Source organism: Dendrobates tinctorius, unplaced genomic scaffold (assembly GCF_039654945.1).
Source record: "Dendrobates tinctorius isolate UK_male_01 unplaced genomic scaffold, ASM3965494v1 ptg000293l, whole genome shotgun sequence".
NCBI lineage: Eukaryota > Metazoa > Chordata > Amphibia > Anura > Dendrobatidae > Dendrobates > Dendrobates tinctorius.
This window is the reverse complement of record NW_027361960.1, coordinates 8702802-8727845: the sequence shown is the minus strand read 5'-3', so window position 1 is coordinate 8727845 and position 25044 is coordinate 8702802. Positions and strand designations below refer to the sequence as shown.

The window sequence follows — 25044 nt, the reverse complement described above, 5'->3', positions numbered from 1 at the left end:
ACACTGTTCAAAAGTTTATATACCCCATTTCTTAATACCATTTATTGCCCCCTCTAACATTAATGACAGCTTGAAGTCTTTTGTGGTAGTTGTGGATAAGGCTATTTACTTTCTCAGATCGCAAAGCTGCAAACTCTTCTTGGCAAAAAGCCTCCAGTTCCTGTAAATTCCTCGGCTGTCTATCATGAACTGCGCGCTTGAGATCTCCCCAGAGTGGCTCAATGATATTGAGGTCAGGAGACTGAGATGGCCACTTTAGAACCTTCACTTTGTTCTGCTGTAGCCAATGACAGGTTGACTTGCCCTTGTGTTTTGAATCGTTGTCATTTTGGAAATCCAAGTACTTCCCATGCGCAGCTTCTGGGCTGGTGATAGCAAATTTGCTTCCAGTATTTGCAGATAATGTGCTGCATTCATATTTCCTTCACCTTTGACCATGTTTCCTGTGCCTTTTGTAGCTCACACATCACCAAAACATAGCGATCCACCTCCGTCTTTACAGAAGGAATGGTGTTCCTTTCATCATAGGCCTTGTTGACCTCTCTTCATATGTAACATTTATGGTTGAGGCCAAAAAGTTCAATTTTGGTCTCATCACTCCAAATTACCTTGTTCCAGAACTTTTAAGGCTTGTCTCTGTGCTGTTTTGCGTATTGTAGGGGAGATACTTTGTGGCATTTGCGCAGTAATGGCTTTCTTCTGGCGACTTGACCATGCAGCCCATTTTTCTTTAAGTGCCTCCTTATTGGGCGCCTTAAAACAGCCACGCTGCTACTTTTCAGAGAGTCCAGTATTTCAGCTGGTGTTATTTGTGTGTTTTTCTTTTCATCCTGAACAATTTCCAGAACAATTTTCCTAGTATCAGATAGAAGGAGATGTGGATATTACCCGCGCTGCTGTGATAATAACGATCTAGACATATGGATAAAAAAAATGATGGTATTTTATTCGGTATTCTCTCAACGTGTTTCGAAGTTCATATAACTTCTTCCTCAGGAGATGCATAAGTCTAAGACTTTTAATCGGTCAATGGTGTGACCTGTGGCAGCTGTTGGCTCTGATGAGTCTTATATGCTTTTGCATTGTAGAATACTAGGTGAGTGCAAACTGAAATTAATTCTGAAACTATCACCGGATAAGACCCTATTTGCGCTTTTCTCTCCTAGAGTGGCTCTGTGTTTCGAACAATTTTCCTGGAAGTTGTGGACAAAATTTTTGTTAGTCTACTTGACTGTGGCTTTGTTTTTACAGAGTCCTTGATTTTCCATTTGTTAATCACAGTTTGAACGCTGCTGACTGGCATTATAAATTCCTTGGATAGCTTTTTTGCATCCCTTTCCTGTTTTATACTGTTTTCCCATAGATCCATTGACAGTTCTTTTGCTTTCCCCATGACTCACAATCCAGAAATGTCAGTGGCTGGATAAAAGATCCAAGAGTCTGTCTGGATCCCAGAAACTCACTCAGCTTTTATGCATACACACTGATTACAAGCAAACAGGTCACAACTAAAGATGTTACCTTTAGTAGCCAGTCAACCCATTTGTGTTAACTTCTGTGCAAGTTATCAGGCCAAAGTCACCAGGGTATGTGAACTTTTGATCAGGGTCATTTGGATGTTTTGGGTTGTCATTATGATTTAAAAAGAGAAAACACAGTAGCTTGACAATAAATGGCTTCACCGAACCACTAACCATGAGAGGAGAAAAAGTATTGGTGTTATCATTCATATTCTCTGAAAAAAGGCCAAAAAATTCTGCCGGGGTATGTAAACTTTTGAGCACAACTATACGTCAGTGATCAGCACTCAACAGCTGCAGGACCACGGATGATTCTTGTTTTCCTCGCGGACACTAACTCAATTCAGTAAAAAATACTGTAGTAGCAGATGATTACTACGGTATATATTTCTGTGTAGTTTTCAAAATGGGGTCACTTCAGGGTGTTTCTGCTGTTCTGGCACATAGGGACTCTGCAAATGGAGTCTGCAAACTCTCCAAAAGTCAAACAGCGCATTTTCCCTCCCGAGCCCTGCCTTATGGTCAAACAGTACTGTACAGCAACATCTGGGATATTACCATTTTCAGGAGAAATTGGGTAACAAATTATGAAATCATTTTATATATATTTGTATAACAAACATGTAAAAATACTCTGTTGTAAAAAAATATACCGTATATATAAGGCTGGTTTTACATTTGCGTTTTTTACGCTGTTTTTTTGCGCAAAAAAAGCATGCTTTTTTTTCCTACTCTTTACATGGGTGCACATACACATGCATTTGTACGCGTTTGTATGCGCATGCTATTTTTGTAGTGTGCGCTCGGGCGCACAAAATGCACTCTGTTGCATTTTTTGAGCGTCCGTCTTGCCCCCAAAAAACGCGTGCACACGCAATGCGTTTTTTTTTCACCCAACCACCCATTAAAGTCTATGGGTGCGCTGATGTGCGCATGGTAATGCGCACGTCAGCGCAAAAAAAGCATGTGCTTTTAAAAAAACGTGCACAAAACCGCAAAAAACACACAAAAACGCATGATGCACTTTTTTTGTGCGTTTGCACTGTGCACGGTGCGCAGCGCAAAAAAACGCAAGTGTGAAAGTAGCCTAAGAGGGGTGGAAACCTCCCAAAGACTTGCAAAAGCAAGAAACCAGTAGAATAAAAATGAAAGCATGGGCCATGCACATACAGTGAAGTGAACAGGTTGGTAAGACAGTGTTCACACCACCAAGAAACTATAACACAGAGAAACACAGTACAACAAACGTGAAGAAATACTCTGCTGTAAAAAATTCCAACAATGAACAGCAAGTGCTAGCAAAAAGATAACAAAACAGGGTATTTAGTTGATATGTTTTTTGCAAAAAATGTACGGTAAGTCGCTCCACCAACGCCATGGTATACCCCCCTCAGAGCAGTCCTATCCAATGTATTTAAAATTTAAAACCTGACCATGTGAACAGTACCTATATGAGCAGGGTTCAGAGAGGCAATGTCTGATGTGGGCATGCTGTGTGAGACAGCTTTATATTTGCATGGCTCACATGAGAGGGGTGGAAACCTCCCAAAGACTTGCAAAAGCAAGAAACCAATAGAACAAAAACGAATGCATGGGCCATGCACATACAGTGAACAGGTTGGTAAGACAGTGTTCACACCACCAAGAAACTGGAAGACAGAGAGACACAGAACAACAAACGTGAAAAAATACTCTGCTGTAAAAATATTCCAACAATGAACAGCAAGTGCTAGTAAAAAGATGATAACAAAACAGGGTATTTAGTCGATACTTTTTTTGCAAAAAATGTATACTAAGCAGCTCTACCAAACACCAAGGTATACCCATATCAGAGCAGTCCCTAACCAATGTATTTAAAACCTGACCATGTGAACAGTACCTGTATAAGCAGGATTCAGAAAGGTAATGTCCGATGTGGACACGCAGTGTAAGACGGCTTTATATGTGCATGGCCCACAAGGGAGGGCCATGCACATATAAAGCCGTCTTACACAGTGTGTCCATTGTGGGCCATGCACATATAAAGCAGTCTTTCACAGCGTGTCCATATATGTACTATTCACATGGCCAGGTTTTAAATACATCGATTAGGGACTGTGTTTCTCTGTGTTTCAGTCTTTTGGTGGTGTGAACACCGTCCTACCGACTTGTTCGCTGTGTGCATGGCCTATGTGTTTGTACTATATCCCATTCTGAAAATTAAAAATTTGGGGCAAAACAACATTTTAGTGGAAAATTATTATTTCTTTACCACCCAATGGTATAAAATTTGGTGACACACCTGTCATGTTAATATGTTCACGGCCCTCTACATTAATTAATTGAGGGGTACAGTTTGTAAAATTGGGTCCCTTATGGGAGGGTTCTGCTGTTCTGGCAGTTTGGGGGCTCTGAAATATGGCATGGCACCACAAACCATTCCAGCTCCTCCCCTTCTGAGCTTTGCACTGTGCCTAAAAAGTAGTTTCCGGCCACATATGGTGTATTGGTATACTAAGTGGAATTTGCACAACAAATTACGTGGTCTGTTTTCTCCTATTCCTAATTTTGAAAATTAAAAACTTTGGCCTATAACAACATTTTAGTGGTAAAAATGTCATTTTCAATTCCAGAGACCAATGTTATACAATTTTGTGAATCACCTGTAGGCTTAAAATGATTGCTAAACCACTAGATGAATTCCTCAAGACGTATAGTTTCCAAAATGTGGTAACTTGATGGGGTTTCTAATGTTTTGGCATCTCAGACATGGGACATTGCATTTGGAATCTAATCCAAAAATTGTGCTCCAAAAATTGTGCTCCAAAAGTCAAATGGAGCTCCTTCCATTTGCCCACACAGCAGTTTGTGACCACATACTGGGAAGAATTGCATAACAAATTGTGGGGTCCATTTTCTACTGTTACCCTTGTGAAAATGAAAAATTTAGGGCTAAAGCAACATTTTCATAGAAAAAAAACTAAATGAGGTGTAGTTTCCAAAATAGGGTCAATTTTTGGGGTTTCTGCAAAAACAACAGGACTTCGGCAATCTATTCCACATAAACACGTAAATCTGCACTCCACAAATCAAATATCACTCCTTCCCTTCTGAGCCAACCCATGTGCCAAAACAGTAGATTCCGACGACATATGGGGTATAGTGATTCTCAGGAGAAATTGCACAACAAAATGTGTTGTCTGTTTTCTCACTTTACCATATTCAAATAAAGGGGGGTAAAGCAACATTTTAGAAAAAAAAGTACTTTTTTTTAGTAATTTTTAATTTCTTTCTTCCAATCTGCATCAATTACTGTAAAGCACCTAAACATTTAAACTTTTTAAATGTGGTTTGAATAATTGGAGTGGTACAGATTTTAAAATGGGGTATTGTTTGGGGGACATACAAGCCCCTCAAGATCACTTTAAAAGTGAAGTTTTTTCTAAAAATATAGGCTTTTGAGAAAAATTACTGCCAAACTTCACTGCCTTGTTTGGCATGCCCATCTGGTTTAAGGACAAATTTTATGCTTCTTTTAATCAAAAACAATGAAGTACCACATGTTATTTATATGCACTATTTTTACTTATTTACAGCAGGATATATGATCATTTTGGTTTTTAGGTTTTGTTTATTACCACATAAGGTGACATATCAGAATTGATAAATTTGCCATGGTCAAGAAGGTGAAAACGGGCTTAAAAATACAGAATACTCAGGAGAGCAGCATGAATAAATTAGGAGCAAAAACTGCTCACTTTTGACCTGGTGACAGGACCTCTAAGTAAAATGTATTTAATATGTCTAAGAGTATAAACCTAAAGAGGTTATCATCAATGGATATTTTACAATTGTTGCAATAAACCTTGGATGTCATTTTGGAAACTCCTGATGCTCGATAGCCTTTTATACTGTTGCTCATCAAAGGACAGTCGAGTTTGGTTTTTTGACATGCAATGTTTATGACATCACAGTTTTATAAGGGTTATCCTGTCTAAATTGATAAGACTGCAGTCCAGTCACTGTATGACTGCAGACAAGTGTATCCTGCCTGCACACGCACTTTGCGCTGCAAGGATTCGCCGGTGTCTGCGCCTGGAACGGCAGTCATGTATGCAATATGCATACTCTCGGACAGAACCCTGCTAGTGGGTGCGGCATCACTCAATACCCTTGTATTAGGCAAGGTAGTGCCCAGTCTAGTTAAGTGGCGGCAGCGCTCTAGTAAGCATGTCCTCGTTCAATGCAAGTGTATTGTGCATGGCCATGCCCACTAGACAGCTTCAGTCCAGGAGTATGCAGATTGCATACTCGACCACCGATCCTGGTACTGAGACCAGCGAAATCCCGCATCGCACACTGCGTGCGCTGGGGGGTTCCACAAGTCAGCATTCTCATAGAATGATTGCAGGCATATCATTCTAGACTGGACAACCCTTTTAATATCCCCATACGCAGTATGACTCATGGGCGTTATGATGTAGTATAAGGCTACTAGAGATGGTGCTTTTCTGTTTCATTAGAACCTGATAATTAGCCTTTTAGGATCATGTTTTCAGAGCCCAGTTTTACCAGACCCATCAGACCATAGGCTAGTCATTACGAGATATTCTTTGTGGTATAAACATATTTACATGTTTTGTTTACCAAAAATCAGAAGTGTTTGGATGTAATATATCAGGCCACCACTTGTTCATTTCTGCCAAAAGGTCCTATAAAATAGAAACATGAAAAAAAAATCCAACGTTACAGCTTTTCTTAAAAAAAAAAAAAAAAAAAAGAATAAACAAAGACTCAACAGTACTGTAAATGAAAGTGCATTAATTGTGTCTTCTATCTATAGCGGGAACATTCCTATAATGTTCTGTTTTACCACGATATTCCGTTGTGGGCTCATATGACACCTGCAAGCCTAGATTCTGTTTGTTATGCTTCTTAGGCTGCCAACCTGTAAGGGTATGTGCACACGTTGCAGATTACTCAGCGAAATTTTCTGAGAGCGAGATAATTGAAAGAATAAAGAATTGATATGCTGCGGAAAAAAACGCTGCAATTCTGCGCTGATTTTTCCGCAGTATGTGCAAGGAATTTCTTAATTTCTCATAGACTAACATTGCCTGTGCTCTACACTGCAGATTTGATGAAAATCCGCGCTGAAAAAAATGCTGCGGATCAGCATCAAAATCCGCAACGTGTGCACATAGCCTAACACTTGTACCCCAGGGAATACACACCAAGTCTCTAGATTCATACTGTTCTTTTGTTCGGTTTATAACGTCGCACCTAGCATATGTTCCAAGCTTTGGGTGTACTTTTATAATCCGTTAATAAAATAGGAAACCTTGTTTCTAGTCAGCTAATACATGGCTTCCTGCTGTGGCTTTGATGCACATAGAGACAATGGAGGGAGTAATTAACGTCTCCGTAACTGCGTTACGATTCTCTTACACAACAAAACTGGATCAAAGTCTGACACTAGCATGAGACATTCTACGCTAGTTTAAGCGTACCACTAAAAGCAATCTGTCACTAGAATCAACCTCCACTCATCTCCCTAAGAACCTGCCTAGTTCGGTCATAGAGACAGGGAAGGTGCTGGTTCAGTCACAGAGGTAGGGGAGGTCCTGGTTCAGTACTAGGGGTAGGGGAGGCGCTGGTTCAGTCATAGGGGCAGAGAAGGCGCTGGTTCAGTTTCAGTCATTGATCTGAGAATACAAAGTGGCAGCTGTGACCACGACTCCGACTCTACACTGAGGCCAGCTGTCAGTGCCGGAGATGCTGTTACAGCGGCAGCACTGTATTCACAGAGCAATGACTGAACCAGCGGCGCCCCCGCCCCCATGACAGAGGCCGAATGCTGGCAGAGAAAAAAAGTACATTTTCTCCCCGCTGCATTCAGCTGTGTGTAGACACCCAGCAGCATAACAATTTTAACCTGTAGATTAACAGCAAAATTTCTGGGGACCGGATCCCTCTATCTTATAAAAAAAAAAATTACCAATAAAAATGCTCACCACATGGGCGTAGAATGGGTTTAATAGCTAGTCCTGGTATATGGTTCCCCATCCTGGTATATGCTCCCTTAGCCTGGTATCCCATCCTATTATATGCGCCCCCATCCTATCATATGCTCCTCCAACCTGGTATACATTCTACCAGCCTGGTACCCTATCCTACTATATGCTCCTCCAGCCTGGTCCCCCATCCTATTATATGCTCCCCAGCCTAGTCCCCAATCCTGTTATGTGCTTCCCCAGCCTGATCCCCCATCTTACAATATTCTCACTGAGCCTGGTATAGGCTCCCCAGCCTTGTCCACTATCCTATTATATCCTACCACATCCTGGCAAATGCTCCTCCAGCCTGGTCCCACATACTATTATATGCTTCCCCAGCCTGGTATATGCTTCCGCAGCCTGGTCCCCCATCCTACTATATGCTCCCCCAGCCTGGTCCCCAATCCTATTATATGCTGCCACATGCTGATATATGCTCCCCCATCAAGGTATGTAATCTCACAGCCTGGTCCCTCATCCTATTATATGCTACCCCAATGTGACACCTAAGAGTCCGGTTGTCACAGTGACATCGCCTCCCTCTAAGAGGTGAAGTCATGCTTGGAGGCAGAAAGGGGACCCCCATGCTAGGTAACAGAGATTAAAAATCACAATTCCTGCTGCAAATCAGAAAAGGGAGATGCCTTATAAATTCTGGCCAGCAGAGGGGGTTGGTGAGTCAGCTAGAGGTGAGCTGAGGGAGTTGTCATGGAAATGAGAACAGCTGTGAGGAGAAATGACAACAGTTAAAAAAGTGAGGTAAAAGAGATCTTTCTGGAAGATCTTGTCAGTTCAAGACAGGGAGCTGATCGGTGAGGAGCTCAATAGGCAGAGCAGATCTGTGAAGAGGGATCATAGACTGAGAGACTCTAGGGAAGCTAAAATACTGCATATAGCAGACCCCTTAGTGAAGTGTCTTAACAAAGAGAAAAGGGACATCAGAGTCCTAGGCTGACAGCAACTGTACGCCCTGATAGCCGAATATGAAAGTACAGGGGATTGTAAATTCCTGTGCACATTGAACACCTGAGGGCACGGCAGCAGATAAGGAGCCCGGGGCCGACGGTGAAGAGAACGGTACCCGTGGAATAGGCTCATGCTGACAGCCATACAGGTTAGTGAAACCATCACGAATAGAGGGTCGCAGCATAGTTATATACAGCGGAGACCCACACACAAAGCGCAGAAAGGAAGGTCCTAAATCCCCACCTGGCAAGGTGGATTCCCTGAATGCCTCCAGGCGAGCCGGACTCATTCCATCACCTGTATGTGGTACTCCGGACTGCAACCTATTACCAGTAAAAGGTAAAGAAACTGCACCTCTCTGTGTCTTTCTCTCATTTATCTGCACCCCAACGTTTACAGCCATTGTTACTATTTATTTAACATCTTTGCCCTGGGACTACAGCCCTACCTGTGGAGGGCTACAACATCATAGCTGCGCCCAACATCCATCCCAGAGAAGCAACACCGCAGCGCTGGTCACCTCTGACCAGAATACCACAGGTGGCGTCACGTATTTCACCATCTAATAACTTTATTTTCATTTTTACCACATAAATACCACACAACTTTCCCCTATTTTATTACTGGACGCCTCTGGGCCACGAACCGGGTCGCCGCCGCCGTGACACCGTCCCCCATTGAAGTCGATGGGCCCGGTACCGAGTACCCCCAGGCCCCGCGGGGCGCTCCACCAGCATGGTCCCCCAATCTATTATATGCTCGCTCAGCCTGGTATATGCAGCCCAGCCTGGTCACCCATCCTATAATACGCTCTCCTAGTCTGATAAATGGTCTCCCATCCTGTTATATGTTCCCCCATCCTTGTACATACTCCCCAGGCTGGCACCCCATCCTGGTATATATTCCCTCAGCCAAGTCCACCATCCTATTATATGATCCCCTAGCCTGGTTCCCCATTCTGTTATGTGCTCCCCTAGCCTCGTCCCACATTCTATTATGTACTCCCCAGCCTGATATATACCCCCTAGGTTGAGCCCCATCCTACTATATGCACCCCAAACTTGATCCTCAATCCTATTATGTGCTTCCCCAGCTTGGTATATGCCCCTCAGCATTGTCACCCATTCTATGATATACTCTTTCAGCTTGATTCTCCCTCCTATTATATGCTCCCAAAGCCTGGTATATTCCTCCATCATGCCTGCGCTGCTATTGTTCAATATATACACTGGAGGAAATAGGTATGTCATACACTGACGATTTTGCAAGTTTTCCCACCTACAAATAGAGAGGCCGGTAATTTTTAACATAGGTACACTTCACCTGTGAGAGACAGAATCTTAAAAAAAAATCCAGAAAATCACATTGTATGATTTTTCCATAGCTAATTTGCATTTTATTGCATGAAATAAGTATTTGATACAATAAAAAACAGACCTTAATATTTGGTACAGAAACCTTTGTTTGCAATTACAGAGGTCAGACGTTTCTTGTAGTTCTTGACCAAGTTTTCACATACTGCAGTAGGGATTTTGGCCCACTTCTCCATACAGATCTTCTCCATGGCAATGTTTGAGACTGTGGTCCCAGCTCTCTTCAGGTCATTGACCATGTCCTCCCATGTAGTTCTCGGCTGATTCCTGACCTTTTTCAGAATCATTGTTAACCCACAAGGCGAGATCTTGAATGGAGCCTCAGACAAAGGAAGATTGACAATCATCTTGTGTTTCTTCCATTTTCAAATAATTGTGCCAACAGTTGTTGCCTTCTCAACAAGCTGCTTGCCTACTGTCCTGTAGCCCATCCCAGCCTCGGGCAGGACTACAATTTAGTTCCTGGTATCCTTAGACAGCTCTTTGGTCTAGGCCATGGTGGAGAAGGTTGGAGTGTGACTGATTGAGTGAATGGACAGGTGTATTTTATACAGGTAACGAGTTCAAACAGGTGCAATTAATAAAATTAATGAACGCAGAGTAGAAGGACGTCTTAAAGAAAAACTAACAGATCAATGAGAGCTCAAATTCTTGCTGGTTGGTAGGTGATCAAATACTTATTTCATGCAATAAAATGCAATGTAATTTGTTGTGAGTTCATTTTTCCCTTCACCATTGAGGTTTGATGAACTTCCTCCTCTGGTGAAGGAAGGTAGTGAGACTGATTACCAAACACCTGGGCAGCTAGATGATGACTCTGTGGCTGGAATTGAGGACTGGATATAAGGCTGCCGACGCCCTTCTTCCTGGCTGGTGTTTTCCTGCTGGATTCTTGGAGACCAGTCTGATTCCTGCGTCTCAAAGCTAAGTTTTTCTGCTCTGCTTTGTACTCTTCAGTTTTGTTTTTGTTTTGCCCTGTTTTTTGGGAGTTCTGCCATCCCTGGCCGGGGGTGAGCTGAATTCCATTTTTGTCTCTGATCTGTTGATCTTTTGCTCTGTCTTCAGAATATACCTGAGTGCTGATATAGTTTTTTGAAGCCTAGCGACTTCAGGGCCTGTTTTTCCTATCAGTCGGTTGGCTCATTTTGATAGGGTTTTTGCGGATGGCAGACAGCAGCTTTCCTATCCTGTCCTATGTAGTTAGCTTGGGCCCCATCATTTGCTCAACCTATCTTTCTATCTGTGTTAGTGTTTTCATCTTGCTGCACCGTCATTATATGTTGGGGGCTGCCTATTGCTTTGGGGTCTGCTCTGGGGCAGTTTAGTTTTTCCCCTTTCTGTCTTTAGGCTATGTAGCTCTCCGGCTGTGATCGAGGGGTCTAGGGCACCATAGGAACCCCCCACGGCTACTGCTAGTTGTTGTGGATAGGTTCAGGGGTCTGCAATCCGATAGCTGCCAACCTCTCTGGTTTTTCTGGACTTAGCTGGTATTTTGTTTTTTCCTCCTTCGGTGACTCATCATAACAGTAATTATTTCAATATCATACAATGTGATTTTCTGTTATTTATTTTTAGATTCTGTCTCTCACAGTTGAAGAGTACCTACAATACAAATTACAGACCTCTCCATTCTTTGTAGATGGGAAAACTTGTAAAATCAGCAATGTATCAAATACTTATTTTCCCCACTGTACAAACATGCAAAAACACTCCTGCTCATCTTTCCCCCGCTCCCTTGCAGCACGCCATCTGCATTAAATGTTTAAATAAAATGGTGCCAAAGATTGCGATATGCGCAGGCGCTGACTCCGGCGCCACACTCCTCCTTCCAGCCTCGAGTTGCAGTTCTCTTCTCACAGGGCTATCAGCTTTGCAGTACTGCCCTTCCCCTGACATTACCTGCCTGTGAGATGGAAGCTGAAGCACTATGATAAGACAAAGTTCATCTTGCTGTACTGCTTAACTCTGATATCACTGCAGAGCTGTGTGTGATTATAAAAGCAGATTGTCAGTCATTACATGTCTCACACTGGTAACATCCCCTTTCTTTTATAATCATCTCTGGAGGCCGATTCTCTGGGAGATCAGTGTCGGCCCATAGATATTAACAGCTTACCTACATATATGAAAAATATGGATGTCTCTGAAATAAGACATCAGATCAAAGATAGTGAAATATTAATATTTAGTTCCTATGACCTACATTCCCATACAGACGGTATAGTATGGTTGACCCTACTGACAGATTCCCTTTAACATACACTTTTTTCTAGAGGTATACGAGAATTTACATGTCTCATATTCTCTACGCACTTTGGGGGCAGGGTGGAGTGGGGGGCAAGGGATTCTGAAATCCAGTATATAGCAATAAGCTTTCTTGTCATAAATATAAGACTTTGAACAGCTAACTTTCTCAGTGTATATTGATTTCTTTGTATTTTCCATATCTCCAAATACAAATCAAAGAATTAGTGGGAACTAACAATATATGCTATACAAATCAAATTTAAATGTTGCCAATCTCAGGAATTCCCAAAGAATATGCATACTGCCTGACCACTTGAGGGTACTTTATTCTTTTACTGAGGGTGATTTATCAAATTCTTTGTGTCACTTTTGTGCAGCATACCTCAATATTGGATAAGTCCAAAGGCCAGGAACTATTGCACATCTCTGTCCTATCAGGCCTAAAAAAAAGAATTGATAACGTCATATTTTCTCACAAACATAGGTACAGTAAAGTCCATATATATTCGGACAGAGTAAAGTCCATATATATTTGGACAGAGACAACATTTTTCTAATTTTGGTTCTAGACATTACCACAATGAATTTTAAACAAAACAATTCAGATGCAGTTGCAGTTCAGACTTTCAGCTTTCATTTGAGGGTATCCACATTAAAATTGGATGAAGGGTTTAGGAGTTTCAGCTCCTTAACATGTGCCACCCTGGCATCTTCACCATCAGAAGTAGTCTGGGGAATAGAGCGAGCTAGGGCGCCCCTAGCATTAGGGACCGGGAAGGAGCCCCTGGTCTTGGGACACCTGACAACAAAGTCGTGACAACGACTCTGTCGTACAAACTGTACTCCATCTGGGATGACTCATGTGTTGAACACTACTGTATAACGTATGATATTCCTCTTGATGTAGCTGTAGGACATTATGGAGAAGCCTGTGCTCTCTAATACTTCAACAGCGTGGGAAACTTTGTCTGGCAAGTTATTTTTTTTTACGAACCCTGAATCGAATCTCAAAGTGGTTTAATGCATTTAAAATAACGAATTTTAGGAAATTTGACTTGAACTTGATCCTCCACGGATTGTTCCACTCATCTCTAGCAGCAGTCCTAAAAGACCCCATGCAAACTAGATTGATGTCATCTGAACTCGATAATATCAGCAGGCTATGCTGGCATTCTAATGTGTATCGGAGCCTCCCAACAGATACTATTGGGGGAGGGTGGGTCATAATCCAGCATGTTCAATATCAGTACGCCTATCCTTTTGTTTCCACAGAGATAAGCAATCACCAAAATAATCTGGCAGCGGTTTTCTAGAGATCAAGGAGCTGCAGAGTGAGTGCTCCTGCGTATGGGAAAAAGGTTGAAATAGCTGTCAGTCGAACTGGAGGTCAGACCCATTGTTCATCCGACAATTATCTAAAGTGTATGGAGGGGCTTCATGTTAAAAAAAAAAATGCCTTCTTGTCTCATTTTATCACCTCAGACCTCTGCCTGACCCTAGAGGGAAAATATTTTAATTGACAGAAATCAGCAATATGAATAAGAGCAAATCAGAGATCAGAAGTTATTAAGCATAGCAGCAGACCACAAGGCCAATGTGGAGTCCGTGAGTCGAGCCTGTGACACCAAGTGGATTCATCAGGATTACTTTCAGGGCTCATACTCATCTCCATTTAAAATGGATGAGTGCATTCTGATGAAAAATCGTATCGCACGCTGACTACTGTTAGTGAATGATTCTGTGTTCATCTGTGATTTTTTTTCTCAGCTCGGATTGGACTGAGAAAAAAAAATCGCTGCATGCTGCGAGTAGCTACGTATATATGATAAGACTTGGCAATGCAAGTCAATTGGTGCAATAAAAAAAATTGCAAGGCACACGAACCATGCATGTGCTGTGTGATTTTTACGCACTCATCTCATAGGAAACCCAACATTTCATCAGTGGAGTACAGTACATTCACAGCCTGAACTGTCAAAATAGAATATACGATATATAGATAGAATAAAAGAAATAAAATGGCATGGGGTCCCCCATATTTTCCTTAACCAGCTTAGGGAAAAACGAGAGCTATGGGCTGATTTTTATAGTCTGGGAAAGGGGTAATAAACTTGGAGTTTCTCGGGCTATTAATATCAGCTCATAGCTGTCTGCGCAGCCTTTACTGATTATTACAAGGTGGGGACCCCCAAAAAATGAAGTGTGGTCCCGCTTATCTATGTATATAATTGCCTTAAATTGTCCGTCATCCACTTCCGTCTGGATGTCCCCGAATCCCACAATCCACCGCGCCGACCGGAAGTACGCCGACCGCCATATTGAAACACCCAAGTGATGGTTATTTCAATATGGCACCCACTGGTGGTACCAGGCCCTTCCACAGTACCACCAGCGGGACACCGCCGGGACCCCCCCCACCGCCGTCGGACCCCGTCGTCGACGTACCTCCCCGCCGGACGCGCCGCTGCCTGCCCACCCACCTCCGTCACAGCTGGCAGGAAAGACCGCGACTTGCAGCCTGTGCACAGGCCGGAGGCTGCGGTCTTTCCTGCCGGCTGGCCGCCACCAGGACCCCCTGCCGCTGGACCTGCCGCCTCTGAACCCCCCACCGCCGCCGCTGCCCACGCCGCCGGGCCTTCCCCACCGCTGCCTGCCCACTATGTACATACACACATGTACATACACACACACACATGTACACACACATGCATGTACATACGCACACACAAATATTAATGCACACACACACGAACGTACTCGCACACGTACGTTCTCACACACATGTACTCACATATACACACACAAAAGTACTCACACACGTATTCACATATACACACACACTCACGTACTCACACACACACACGTACTCACATATACACACACACACTCACATACTGTATACACCCACACACATGTACGCACATATACACATACATACGTATTCACATAAACACACACACGTACTCACATATACACACACACACGTACTCACATATACACAACGTACTCACATATACACAACATACTCACGTATACACACAACATACTCACATATACACACACACGTACTCACATATACACACACACGTACTCACATATACACACACACGTACTCACATATACACACACACGTACTCACATATACACACACACGCACTCACATATACACACACGTACTCACATATACACACACGTACTCACATACACACACACGTACTCACATACACACACATACTCACATACACACACGTACCCACATACACACACACATGTACTCACATACACACACATGTACTCACATACACACACACATGTACTCACATACACACACATGTACTCACATACACACACATGTACTCACATCTCCAGCACAGGCCTCAAACCACCCTCTTTCCTGCCGGCTGTGACTGCACGGAGGTGGGTGGGCAGGCAGCTGCGGGACACACAGACACGTACACACACACACACACACGTACACCCACATATGTACTCACACACACCTACTCACACACTTCCCTCCCGATGCGATTCCATCGGGTACACCTCTAGTATTTAATAACCAGCAAGGGGTAAATTGCTGTGCGCTGATATTAATGGCCTAGGAAAGAGCCATGGATTTTTCTAACCATGCAAGTGGTGACATCAGTAAGGTGACCAAAAATCATTGACTATGCATACCGGTGAACTTACTCATGTCAGCACTAGACATTGCAGGAGCGTTCTCACACTGCTGTCTCAGTGTGTTCTGGCTGACTTGATGAGTGATCTCATCATGCCACCACTCAACAAAGTGTCCAGATGTAGCAGAGCTCGAGTTCTTTGTGGGACAGCATCACATAAGGATAGGCTTGATGACAATACAAACCTGACATCAACACCAATACAATTACCTCACTTGCCACAGCACCAGGGCAATTGGGAAACGTGGAGGCTAAGCATCAGAATTGGTGCATCTAATGGATGCGCCATTTCTAGAGCAGTTGAGGGCTGTTGTTCTTTGTCTGGGAGGGGGCCAATATCCATGGCCCCTTCCTAGGCTATTAATATCAGCCCACAGTTGTCTGCCTAGCCTTCACTAGTTATTAATAATAGGGGGACCCCACATTTTTGTTGGTGGGGTCATCCCTCGTTAATAACCAGTAAAAGCTATGTAGACAGCTGTGAGCTGATATTAAAAGCTTGGGAAGCTCTATATTTATTACCACCTTCCCAGGCTATAAACATCAGCCCCAGATGTCTGCTTTCCCTCAACTGGTTAAGAAAAATATGAGGGACCCCACGCCATTTTTTTCTTTTATTTAAATTTAAACTAAATACAAGTACAGAAAACTACACACTTAAAGCACTGATTAAATATCTTAATGACATCTATCTATATCTGTATATAATATTGTTTATTAGTTACAAAACTAGCTTGAAATGACAATTACTGTATGTAAAAGCTAATATTAAAACCGCATTACATATACACGTCAGATGAAAGTCAGGCGGAGCCACTTGCCAAAAATCGCATTGTACTAACGTGACACTTTTCCTACTTTTCAGGATCAACATCATACTGATTTTATGTGATGTGTATAATCCCTAAAAAGCCTAATACATGTACCTCCTCCTGTCTTTAAAAGGTGGAAGGTACAGCCTTCTGTGACTGCACCAATATGCCCTCAAGATACCTACTTCAGATTTTTTTTGGGGGAGTGGGGGAGGAAGCCCAATTAGGAGTTTTGCTATTGGGCCCACGATTTCTACCTATTCCTCAAAACAGAAGTGCAACATTGATAAACAGGAATGTAAAAAATGTTAACATGTATTTTCCTTGTGATAGTGGTTACACTTTAAATCTATTGGCCCTGTGTTAATGCACTCAGTCTTGTCAGAAAATAAAACGAAATCCCATAATACTAAATTATTATATATGACAATTTACCACAGTCCATGTAGTGTCCAATAGTTAGGAAGATGTTCACAGTGCTTTTCAGCCATCTGCACAGAATGACAAATGAAAATACATTTGAAAATAAATGAGGCATGTATGGATTAATTTACAAAACATTTTCATTATATATTTTAGATCAAACACAAAGGGTGTTCAAAAATGGAAAAAATGGTTTCCTTAAAGTGCACCTTTATTACTGGGTGAAATTTCAGAATAAGTCGTCAATACCCCTCTCTGTCTATAGCTACATCTTCTAATTCTCCCTCGCCATAGACTTCTACAGTGGGATGTGAAAGTATTCAACGTCCACTCCCTACTTTCCCCTTGGCTTCTTACCTATTTTTTACCACAACCTATGCTTAAATATTTTTGTAATCCTATTTGCATGTGATGCATCAGCACTAAATAGTCTAAGATGGTGAAGGGAGAAAAACATAGGCATATATTAACCCCTTCACCCTCAAGGGTGGTTTGCACGTTCATGACCGGGCCAATTTTTACAATTCTGACCACTGCCCCTTTATGAGGTAATAACTCTGAAACGCTTCCATGGATCCCGGTGATTCTGACAGCGTTTTCTCGTGACATATTGTACTTCATGTTAGTGGTAAAATTTCATTCATATAACTTACGTTTATTTGTGAAAAAAAACGGAAATTTGGAGAAAATTTTGAAAATTTTGCAATTTTCCAACTTTGAATTTTTATGCCCTTAAATCACAGAGATATGGCACACAAAAAACTTAATAAGTAACATTTCACACATGTTTACTTTACATCAGCACAATTTTGGAACCAAAATTTTTTTTCGTTAGGAAGTTATAAGGGTTAAAAGTTGACCAGCGATTTCTCATTTTTACAACACCATTTTATTTTTACGGACCACATCACATTTGAAGCCACTTTGAGGGGTCTATATGATAGAAAATACCCAAAAGTGACACCATTCTAAAAACTGCACCCCTCAAGGTGCTCAAAACCACATTCAAGAAGTTTATTAACCCTTCAGGTGCTTCACAGGAATTTTTTGAATATTTAAAAAAAAATAAACATTTTACTTTTTTTCACAAAAAAAATAATTCAGGTTCAATTTTTTTTATTTTACCAAAGGTAACAGGAGAAATTGGACTGCAAAAGTTATTGTTCAATTTGTCCTGAGTACGCTGATACCTGATATGTGGGGGGGAACCACTGTTTCGGCGCATGGCAGAGCTCAGAAGGGAATTTTTCAATGCAAAACTGGCTGGAATTCTGATCGGACGCCATGTCACGTTTGGAGAGCCCCTGATGTACCTAAACAGTGGAAACCCCCCACAAGTGACCCCATTTTGGAAACTAGACCCCCCAAGGAACTTATCTAGATATGTGGTGAGAACTATGAACCCACAAGGGCTTCACAGAAGTTTATAACATACAGCGGTACAATTAAAAAATCATATTTTTTCCACAAAAATGATCTTTTCACCCCCAATTTTTATTTTCCCAAGGGTAACAGGACCCTAAAAGTTTTTGTGCACTTTGTCCTAAGTACGCTGATACCCCATATGTGGGGGTAAACCACTATTTGGGCGCATGGCAGAGCTCGGAAGGGAAGCAGCGCCATTTGACTTTTTCAACGCAGAATTGGCTGGAATTGAGATCAGACGTCATGTTTCATTTGGAGAGCACCTGATGTGCCCAAACAGTGGAAACCCCCAATTCTAACTCCAACCCGAACCCCAACACACCCCTAACCCTAATCTCAGCCCTAACCCTAGCCCTAACCCTAATGGGAAAATGGAAATAAATACATTTTTTAAATTGTATTATTTTTCCCTAACTAAGGGGGTGATAACAGGGGGGGGGGTTTGATTTACTATTTATGGCGGTTTTTATTTTTGGCAGCTGTCACATGTTAAAAAAGACCCTTTTTATTGTAAAAATAGTTTTTGCATCACCACATATTGAGAGCTATAATTTTTCCGTATTTTAACCCACCGAGTCATGTGAGGTCTTATTTTTTGCGGGACGAGTTGACATTTTTATTGGTACCATTTTCGGGCACGTGACATTTTTTGATCGCTTTTTATTCCGATTTTTGGGACGCAGAATGAACAAAAATCAGCGTTTCATGAATTTCTTTTGGGGGGTGCGTTTACACCGTTCCACGTGCGGTAAAATTGATAAAGCGGTTTTATTCTTTGGGTCAGTACGGTTACAGTGATACCTCATTTATGTCATTTTTTTATGTTTTGGCGCTTTTATGCAATAAAAACAATTTTATATAAAAAATAATTATTTTTGCATCGCTTTATTCTGCGAGCTATAACTTTTTATTTTTTCTCTGATGATGCTGTGTTGCAGCTCGTTTTTTTGCGGAACAAGATGATGTTTTCAGCGGTACCATGGATATTTATATGCGTCTTTTTGATTGCGCGTTATTGCACTTTTTGTTCGGCAGTATGATAATAAATCATTATTTTTTGCTTCGTTTTCTATTTTTATTTTTTTAAGGGATTCGCTAAAGGGGTTAACTAATGAGACAGTTTTATAGGGCAGGTGGTTACGGACGCGGCTATACCAAATATGTGTACTTTTATTGTTTTGTTTTTTTTATTTCCACAAAATGAATTTATTAGGGAATTTTTTTTTTTTTTAATATATTTAGCGATTTTTAAAAAATTATTTTTACACCTTTTTTTTTTTTTAAACTTTATTAGGTTGTCCCAGGGGGGACATCACTGTCCTGTGACAGATCGCTGATCTGTCACATCACAGATTACTGTGACAGATCAGCAATCTGTCATAGGCAGTGTGCAGGTTTCCTCCTTGCCTGCGCTTTGCAGGCACAGAGGAAGCCAGCTTCCTGCAGGCCCCCGAAGGTCCCCATCGCCATCTTGGATCCGGGGACCTGCAGGGAAAGAGCCCCCCGCAGCAGCGCTGCACATTGCGCTGCTGTGGGGGGCTCAGGGAAGCACGGAGCGAGCCCCCTCCCTGCCGATGCTTCCCTTTAACCCCCGGTACACCACGATCGTGTTTGATCGCAGTGTGCAAGGGGTTACCGTGTCGGGGGCGGTCCGTGACCGCGCCTGACACATAGTGCCGGGTGTCAGCTGTGATAAACAGCTGAAACCTGGCCGCGATCAGCGGCCCTCACCACGTGGGCGCCGCTGATCGCACTAGACGTACTATCCCGTCCATGGGCATAGGGGCCCGGGTCCCATGGATGGGATAGTATGTCTGATGTCAGAAAGGGTTAAATTTATGGGATAAAATAACTAAACATTGGCATGTGTATATGTGTTCGCCCCTTTTGCTATGAAACCCTTAAAAATTTTTTGTGCAAGCAATAGCTTCATAGGCTACATGCTTAGAGTAAGGAAGTCCACCTATGTGCAATCTAACTGTGTCATATGGTCTGTCAGTATATATACACCTTTTCTGAAAGTCCACACAGGCTGCGACACAATTAAGCAAGAGGCACCACTAAACAAACACCATGAAGACCAAGGAGATCTCCAAACAAGTCAGGAGCACAGTTGTTGAGAAGCACAAGTTGAGTTATGAAAAATATCCCCAATCTCTGATGTACCCTATGAGCACCATCAAATATATCATCATCAAATGGAAAGAACATGGAACCACAACAAACCTGCCAAGAGAGGACCGCTCAGCAAAATTCTCAGCCGAGGCAAGGACAGCATTAATCAGAGAGGTAGCACAGTTACTAAAAGGTAACCCTGAAAGAGCTGAAGAGTTCCCAAGCAGAGACTGGAGTATCTGTCCATACAACCACATTAAACCATACAGTCCATAGAGATGGCCTTTATGGAAGAGTGGGAAGAAAAAAGCCTTTACTTACACACAAAAAATTGTAAGGCTGGTTTTGAGCTCGCCAAAAGAGGGAGAATCCCCAAATGTATGTATGGTCAGACGAGCTCGCAACTGAACTTTTTTCCCCACCAAGGTAAGCACTAATTAACATTAGAAAGCTACAGAGAGCTTACATCTCCATAGAATTAAACAAGATAACATGGTAGGAAATAAGAAATAAATCAACTAATGACAAGTCAATGCAAAAAGTGGCAATAACTTTATTAAATACAAACAGGGCGTAAATACCAAGAGGAATGAGGGCCCTGCTCGCAAGCTTACAATCTATGAGGAAAAAAAGGGAGACACGAAAGGTGGGTGGTAACAGTTGCCCTGATTGTATGGACCAGCCATAATGTTAAGTGTGTATCAGTACAGACACAGAGGGCTAATGGATGCATAAAGCATGTGGGAGCATGATGCTGGGAACCTGGTTATGGTAAAACTTTTGGCTGTGCCACACAGGGATAAGATTAGGTTAATATGTTGAGGCGATAGGCCAGTCTGAATAAAAGCGTTTTCAGGGCACGCTTAAAATTGTGGGGATTGGGGACTAATCGTATTGACCTGGGAAGTGCATTCCAAAGAATTGGCGCAGCACGTGTAAAGTCTTGGAGACGGGAGTGGGAGGTTCTGATTATTGAGGATGCTAACCTCAGGTCATCAGCAGAATGGAGGGCGCGGGTAGGGTGGTATACTGAAACAAGGGAGGAGATGTAGGGTGGTGCTGAGCCATGGAGGGCTTTGTGGGTGAGGGTATTAAGTTTATACTGAATTCTGGAGTGGATGGGTAGCCAGTGTAATGACTGGCACAAGGTAGAGGCATCGCTGTAACGATTGGTGAGGAATATGATCCTGGCTGCAGCATTCAAGACAGATTGGAGAGGGAAGAGTTTGGTAAGAGGGAGACTGATTAGAAGAGAGTTACAATAGTCGAGACGAGAATGAATAAGAGAAACAGTAAGAGTTTTTGCAGAGTCAAAAGTAAGAAAAGGTCGAATTCTAGAAATGTTTTTGAGGTGCAGATGACAAGAGCGAGCTAGTGATCCAATGTGGGGGGCAAAGGAAAGCTCGGAGTCAAGTATGACCCCAAGACAGCGGGCATGTTGCTGGGGAGTAATAGTGGAACCACACACAGAAATGGCAATGTCGGGTATAGGTACATTAGTAGAGGGAGGAAACACAAGGAGTTCAGTCTTTGACAGGTTCAGTTTCAGATATAGTGAGGACATGATGTTAGACACAGCGTTTAGACAATTGTCGGTATTTTCTAGAAAGGCTGACGTGATGTCAGGAGAAGAAGTGTATAATTGGGTGTCATCAGCATAGAGATGGTACTGGAAACCAAATCTACTATTTGTTTGACCAATAGGGGCAGTGTACAAGGAGAAGAGGAGGGGGCCTAGGACTGATCCTTGAGGAACCCCAACAGTAAGGGGAAGGTGAGAGGAGGAGGAACCGGCAAAAGATACAGTAAAGGAGCGGTCAGAGAGATAGGAGGAGAACCAGAAGAGAACGGTGTCCTTGAGGCCAATGGAACGGAGCATAGTGAGGAGGAGCTGATGATCCACAGTGTCGAATGCTGCAGAGAGATCCAAGAGAATTAGCATGGAGTAATGACCATTAGATTTAGCTGTTAGTAGATCATTAGAGACTTTAGTGAGGGCAGTTTCAGTAGAGTGTAAGGAGCGGAAGCCGGATTGGAGAGGGTCGAGAAGAGAGTTATCAGAGAGATAGCGGATAAGACAGGAGTGGACCAGGCTTTCCAGGAGTTTAGAGATTGAAGGGAAGATTAGAGACAGGTCTATAGTTAGCGGCACAGTTTTGGTCGAGGGATGGTTTTTTAAGTAGTGGATGTATGATGGCATGCTTAAATGAGGAGGGAAAGATACAAGAAGAGAGAGAGAGGTTAAATAATTTAGTTAGGTGAGTGGTGACAGCAGGGGAAAGGGACTGGAGGAGATGTGGCGGAAATGGGTCACTGATGCAAGTGGTTGGGCGAGAAGATGCAAGGAGCCTGCTTACTTCTTCTTCTGTGACTGGTTCAAAATCAGAGAGTGAGCTAGATGCAGAGGGGGAGGGAGGACTATACAGGCATCATTAGTTTGTCCAATCACGGAACAGATATAAATATTACAAAAAGCGTATATATCCCATAATTCCACTATTCCGGGCAGAAAGAGTTACCACCATAAGACAAGGGAAGAGACACTATCCCCCCCCCGAGGAAGCGGTACAGCGAAACGTACATCGGGGCCTCAGCGTGACCTGCAGGCATCACATTATGGGTATGAATCTGTTCCCTCTTTAGTAATTTACTATACTTTCTATACTCTCTTTTGACCTGTGGGAAGTTCTCCATGATATTTTGGGCACTCTGGGGGGTTTTCTGAAGTGATCCCCACTATTGTGGTTGATTGTGTCCATCCCCTCTTTTGCTGGGGATGCCTTTACTTCAGTACCTTCTCCTCCCCTTTCATATATGGATATATATGCTTCTCTCCCCTTGTCCTATAGTGGCAACTCTTTCTGCCCGGAATAGTGGAATTATGGGATATATACGCGTTTTGAAATATTTATATCTGTTCCCTGATTGGGCAAACTAATGATGCCTGTATAGTCACACCATGGTTGTGTGGGGAGGAGGACCCCCATACAGTGATTGGGCTGGAACCAGGGGGACCGCCATCAGGGTTGTTGAAGAAACCACATCAGGGGGATTACAAAGGGAGACATGCGACTGAAGTTGTCAGGGCAACAGGGGGCGGGGCGAGGGTAAAAGGAGCAGGGGACGCGCTGAGGTGGCAGTTGGCAGAGAGCCTGACAGGAGAGAGGAAGCCGTGCTGCAGAGAGAGGACTGTGGCAACTGACGGTGTGGAAAAGAGAGACAGGCAGGAGACTGAAAAAGGGAAATTTGAGACTGACCGAAGGTTGACGCGTAAGAGACTCTCCCCGGGAGTTTCCCCCTGCAAAGATTCAGATAAAGTGACGGCCGCTGATTCCCTCCGTGGTGTGACAGGACCGGGATCTCAGGCGACCGCTGCGACGACACAGCAATCCGGTACAGTGGCCAGGACACTGCCCCCCTGTCTTCTCCCACAGCTGCGGCCCCGTCATCACCGACCTCAGGGGACGTCACCTCGCTATAGGCGGCCGCAGAGCCCGTCCCGGTTACTGAGGGGACACTGAGCAGAATTTGTTAACGTTTATGTCTTTTTTTGAAACTGCGTCATGACCTGGCTGGGGAGCGAGCGCCTCTAAACGGACGCCTGGGAGATTGACCCCCTGAACAGTTTCTTCAGGGCCTGTTGTGCCCCCACCGTGCCAGCCTCTTCAGGGCCCGTTGTGCCCCACCGACCCCATTTCTTCAGGGCCTGTTGTGCCCCACCGTGCCAGCTTCTTCAGGGCCCGTTGTGCCCCACCGACCCCATTTCTTCAGGGCCCGTTGCGCCCCACCGCCCAGTTTCTTCAGGGCCTGTTGTGCCCCATCGTTCCGGTTTCTTCAGGGCCTGTTGTGCCCCATCGTTCCGGTTACTACAGGGCCCGTTGCGCCCCACCGTCCAGTTTCTTAAGGGCCTGCTGCGCCCCATCGTTCTGGTCTCTTCGGGGCTGGACAAGCACAAGTCCTTCCTGGAAGTCGTGGATTACAAGGCAGCCACATCTGCAACCCCTGAGTGGTCGTGAACTCGAGCGACGCCCGGAAGGCTAAGTGTATTATAGAGAAAATAAGGACCCTTTTTGTTTTTTTAATGTTGTTTTACGAGTCCCTGCGAGGACAAATAAGTGTTTCCCGTTTTGTCTGATTTAATCAGTTTTAGCCCTTGCGGCTTTAAAACTTATAAAAGTTTATTTCACCCCACATTCAGTCTCGTGTCTCGTCACTGCATCCTGTGAGCCTGCTCGAACCCTACACTTGGCGTAGTCGGCAGGATGCAGTCTCCGAGCGCGGACAGTGGTAGCCCCGAACATGGGGGAGCTGTAAGCTCTGTAAATAATGAGGGTCCCCGTACCAGCATCTCATTGGGGGCCATGTTGAACAACCTGCCTAGATTCTCTGGCTCAAATACTATGCTATGGAGCTGGACAGAGCGGATGAGGGGGCTTTTTCGGATGCAC

General features: G+C 43.4%; 1 protein-coding gene across 2 annotated transcripts in view; it reads right to left on the bottom strand.

Moving 5' to 3' along the window:
• Nucleotides 1–25044, bottom strand: part of RNASET2 (ribonuclease T2) — a 208907-nt gene that overhangs the window by 89004 nt on the left and 94859 nt on the right. For both annotated transcript variants that reach the window (XM_073560105.1, XM_073560104.1), the window contains exons 4-6: nucleotides 17069–17124; nucleotides 12524–12581; nucleotides 6147–6211 (exon numbers count right to left, since the gene is read on the bottom strand). In XM_073560105.1, the coding sequence (XP_073416206.1) occupies nucleotides 6147–6211; nucleotides 12524–12581; nucleotides 17069–17124 (179 nt within the window). The remainder of the gene's footprint in view (nucleotides 1–6146; nucleotides 6212–12523; nucleotides 12582–17068; nucleotides 17125–25044) is intronic.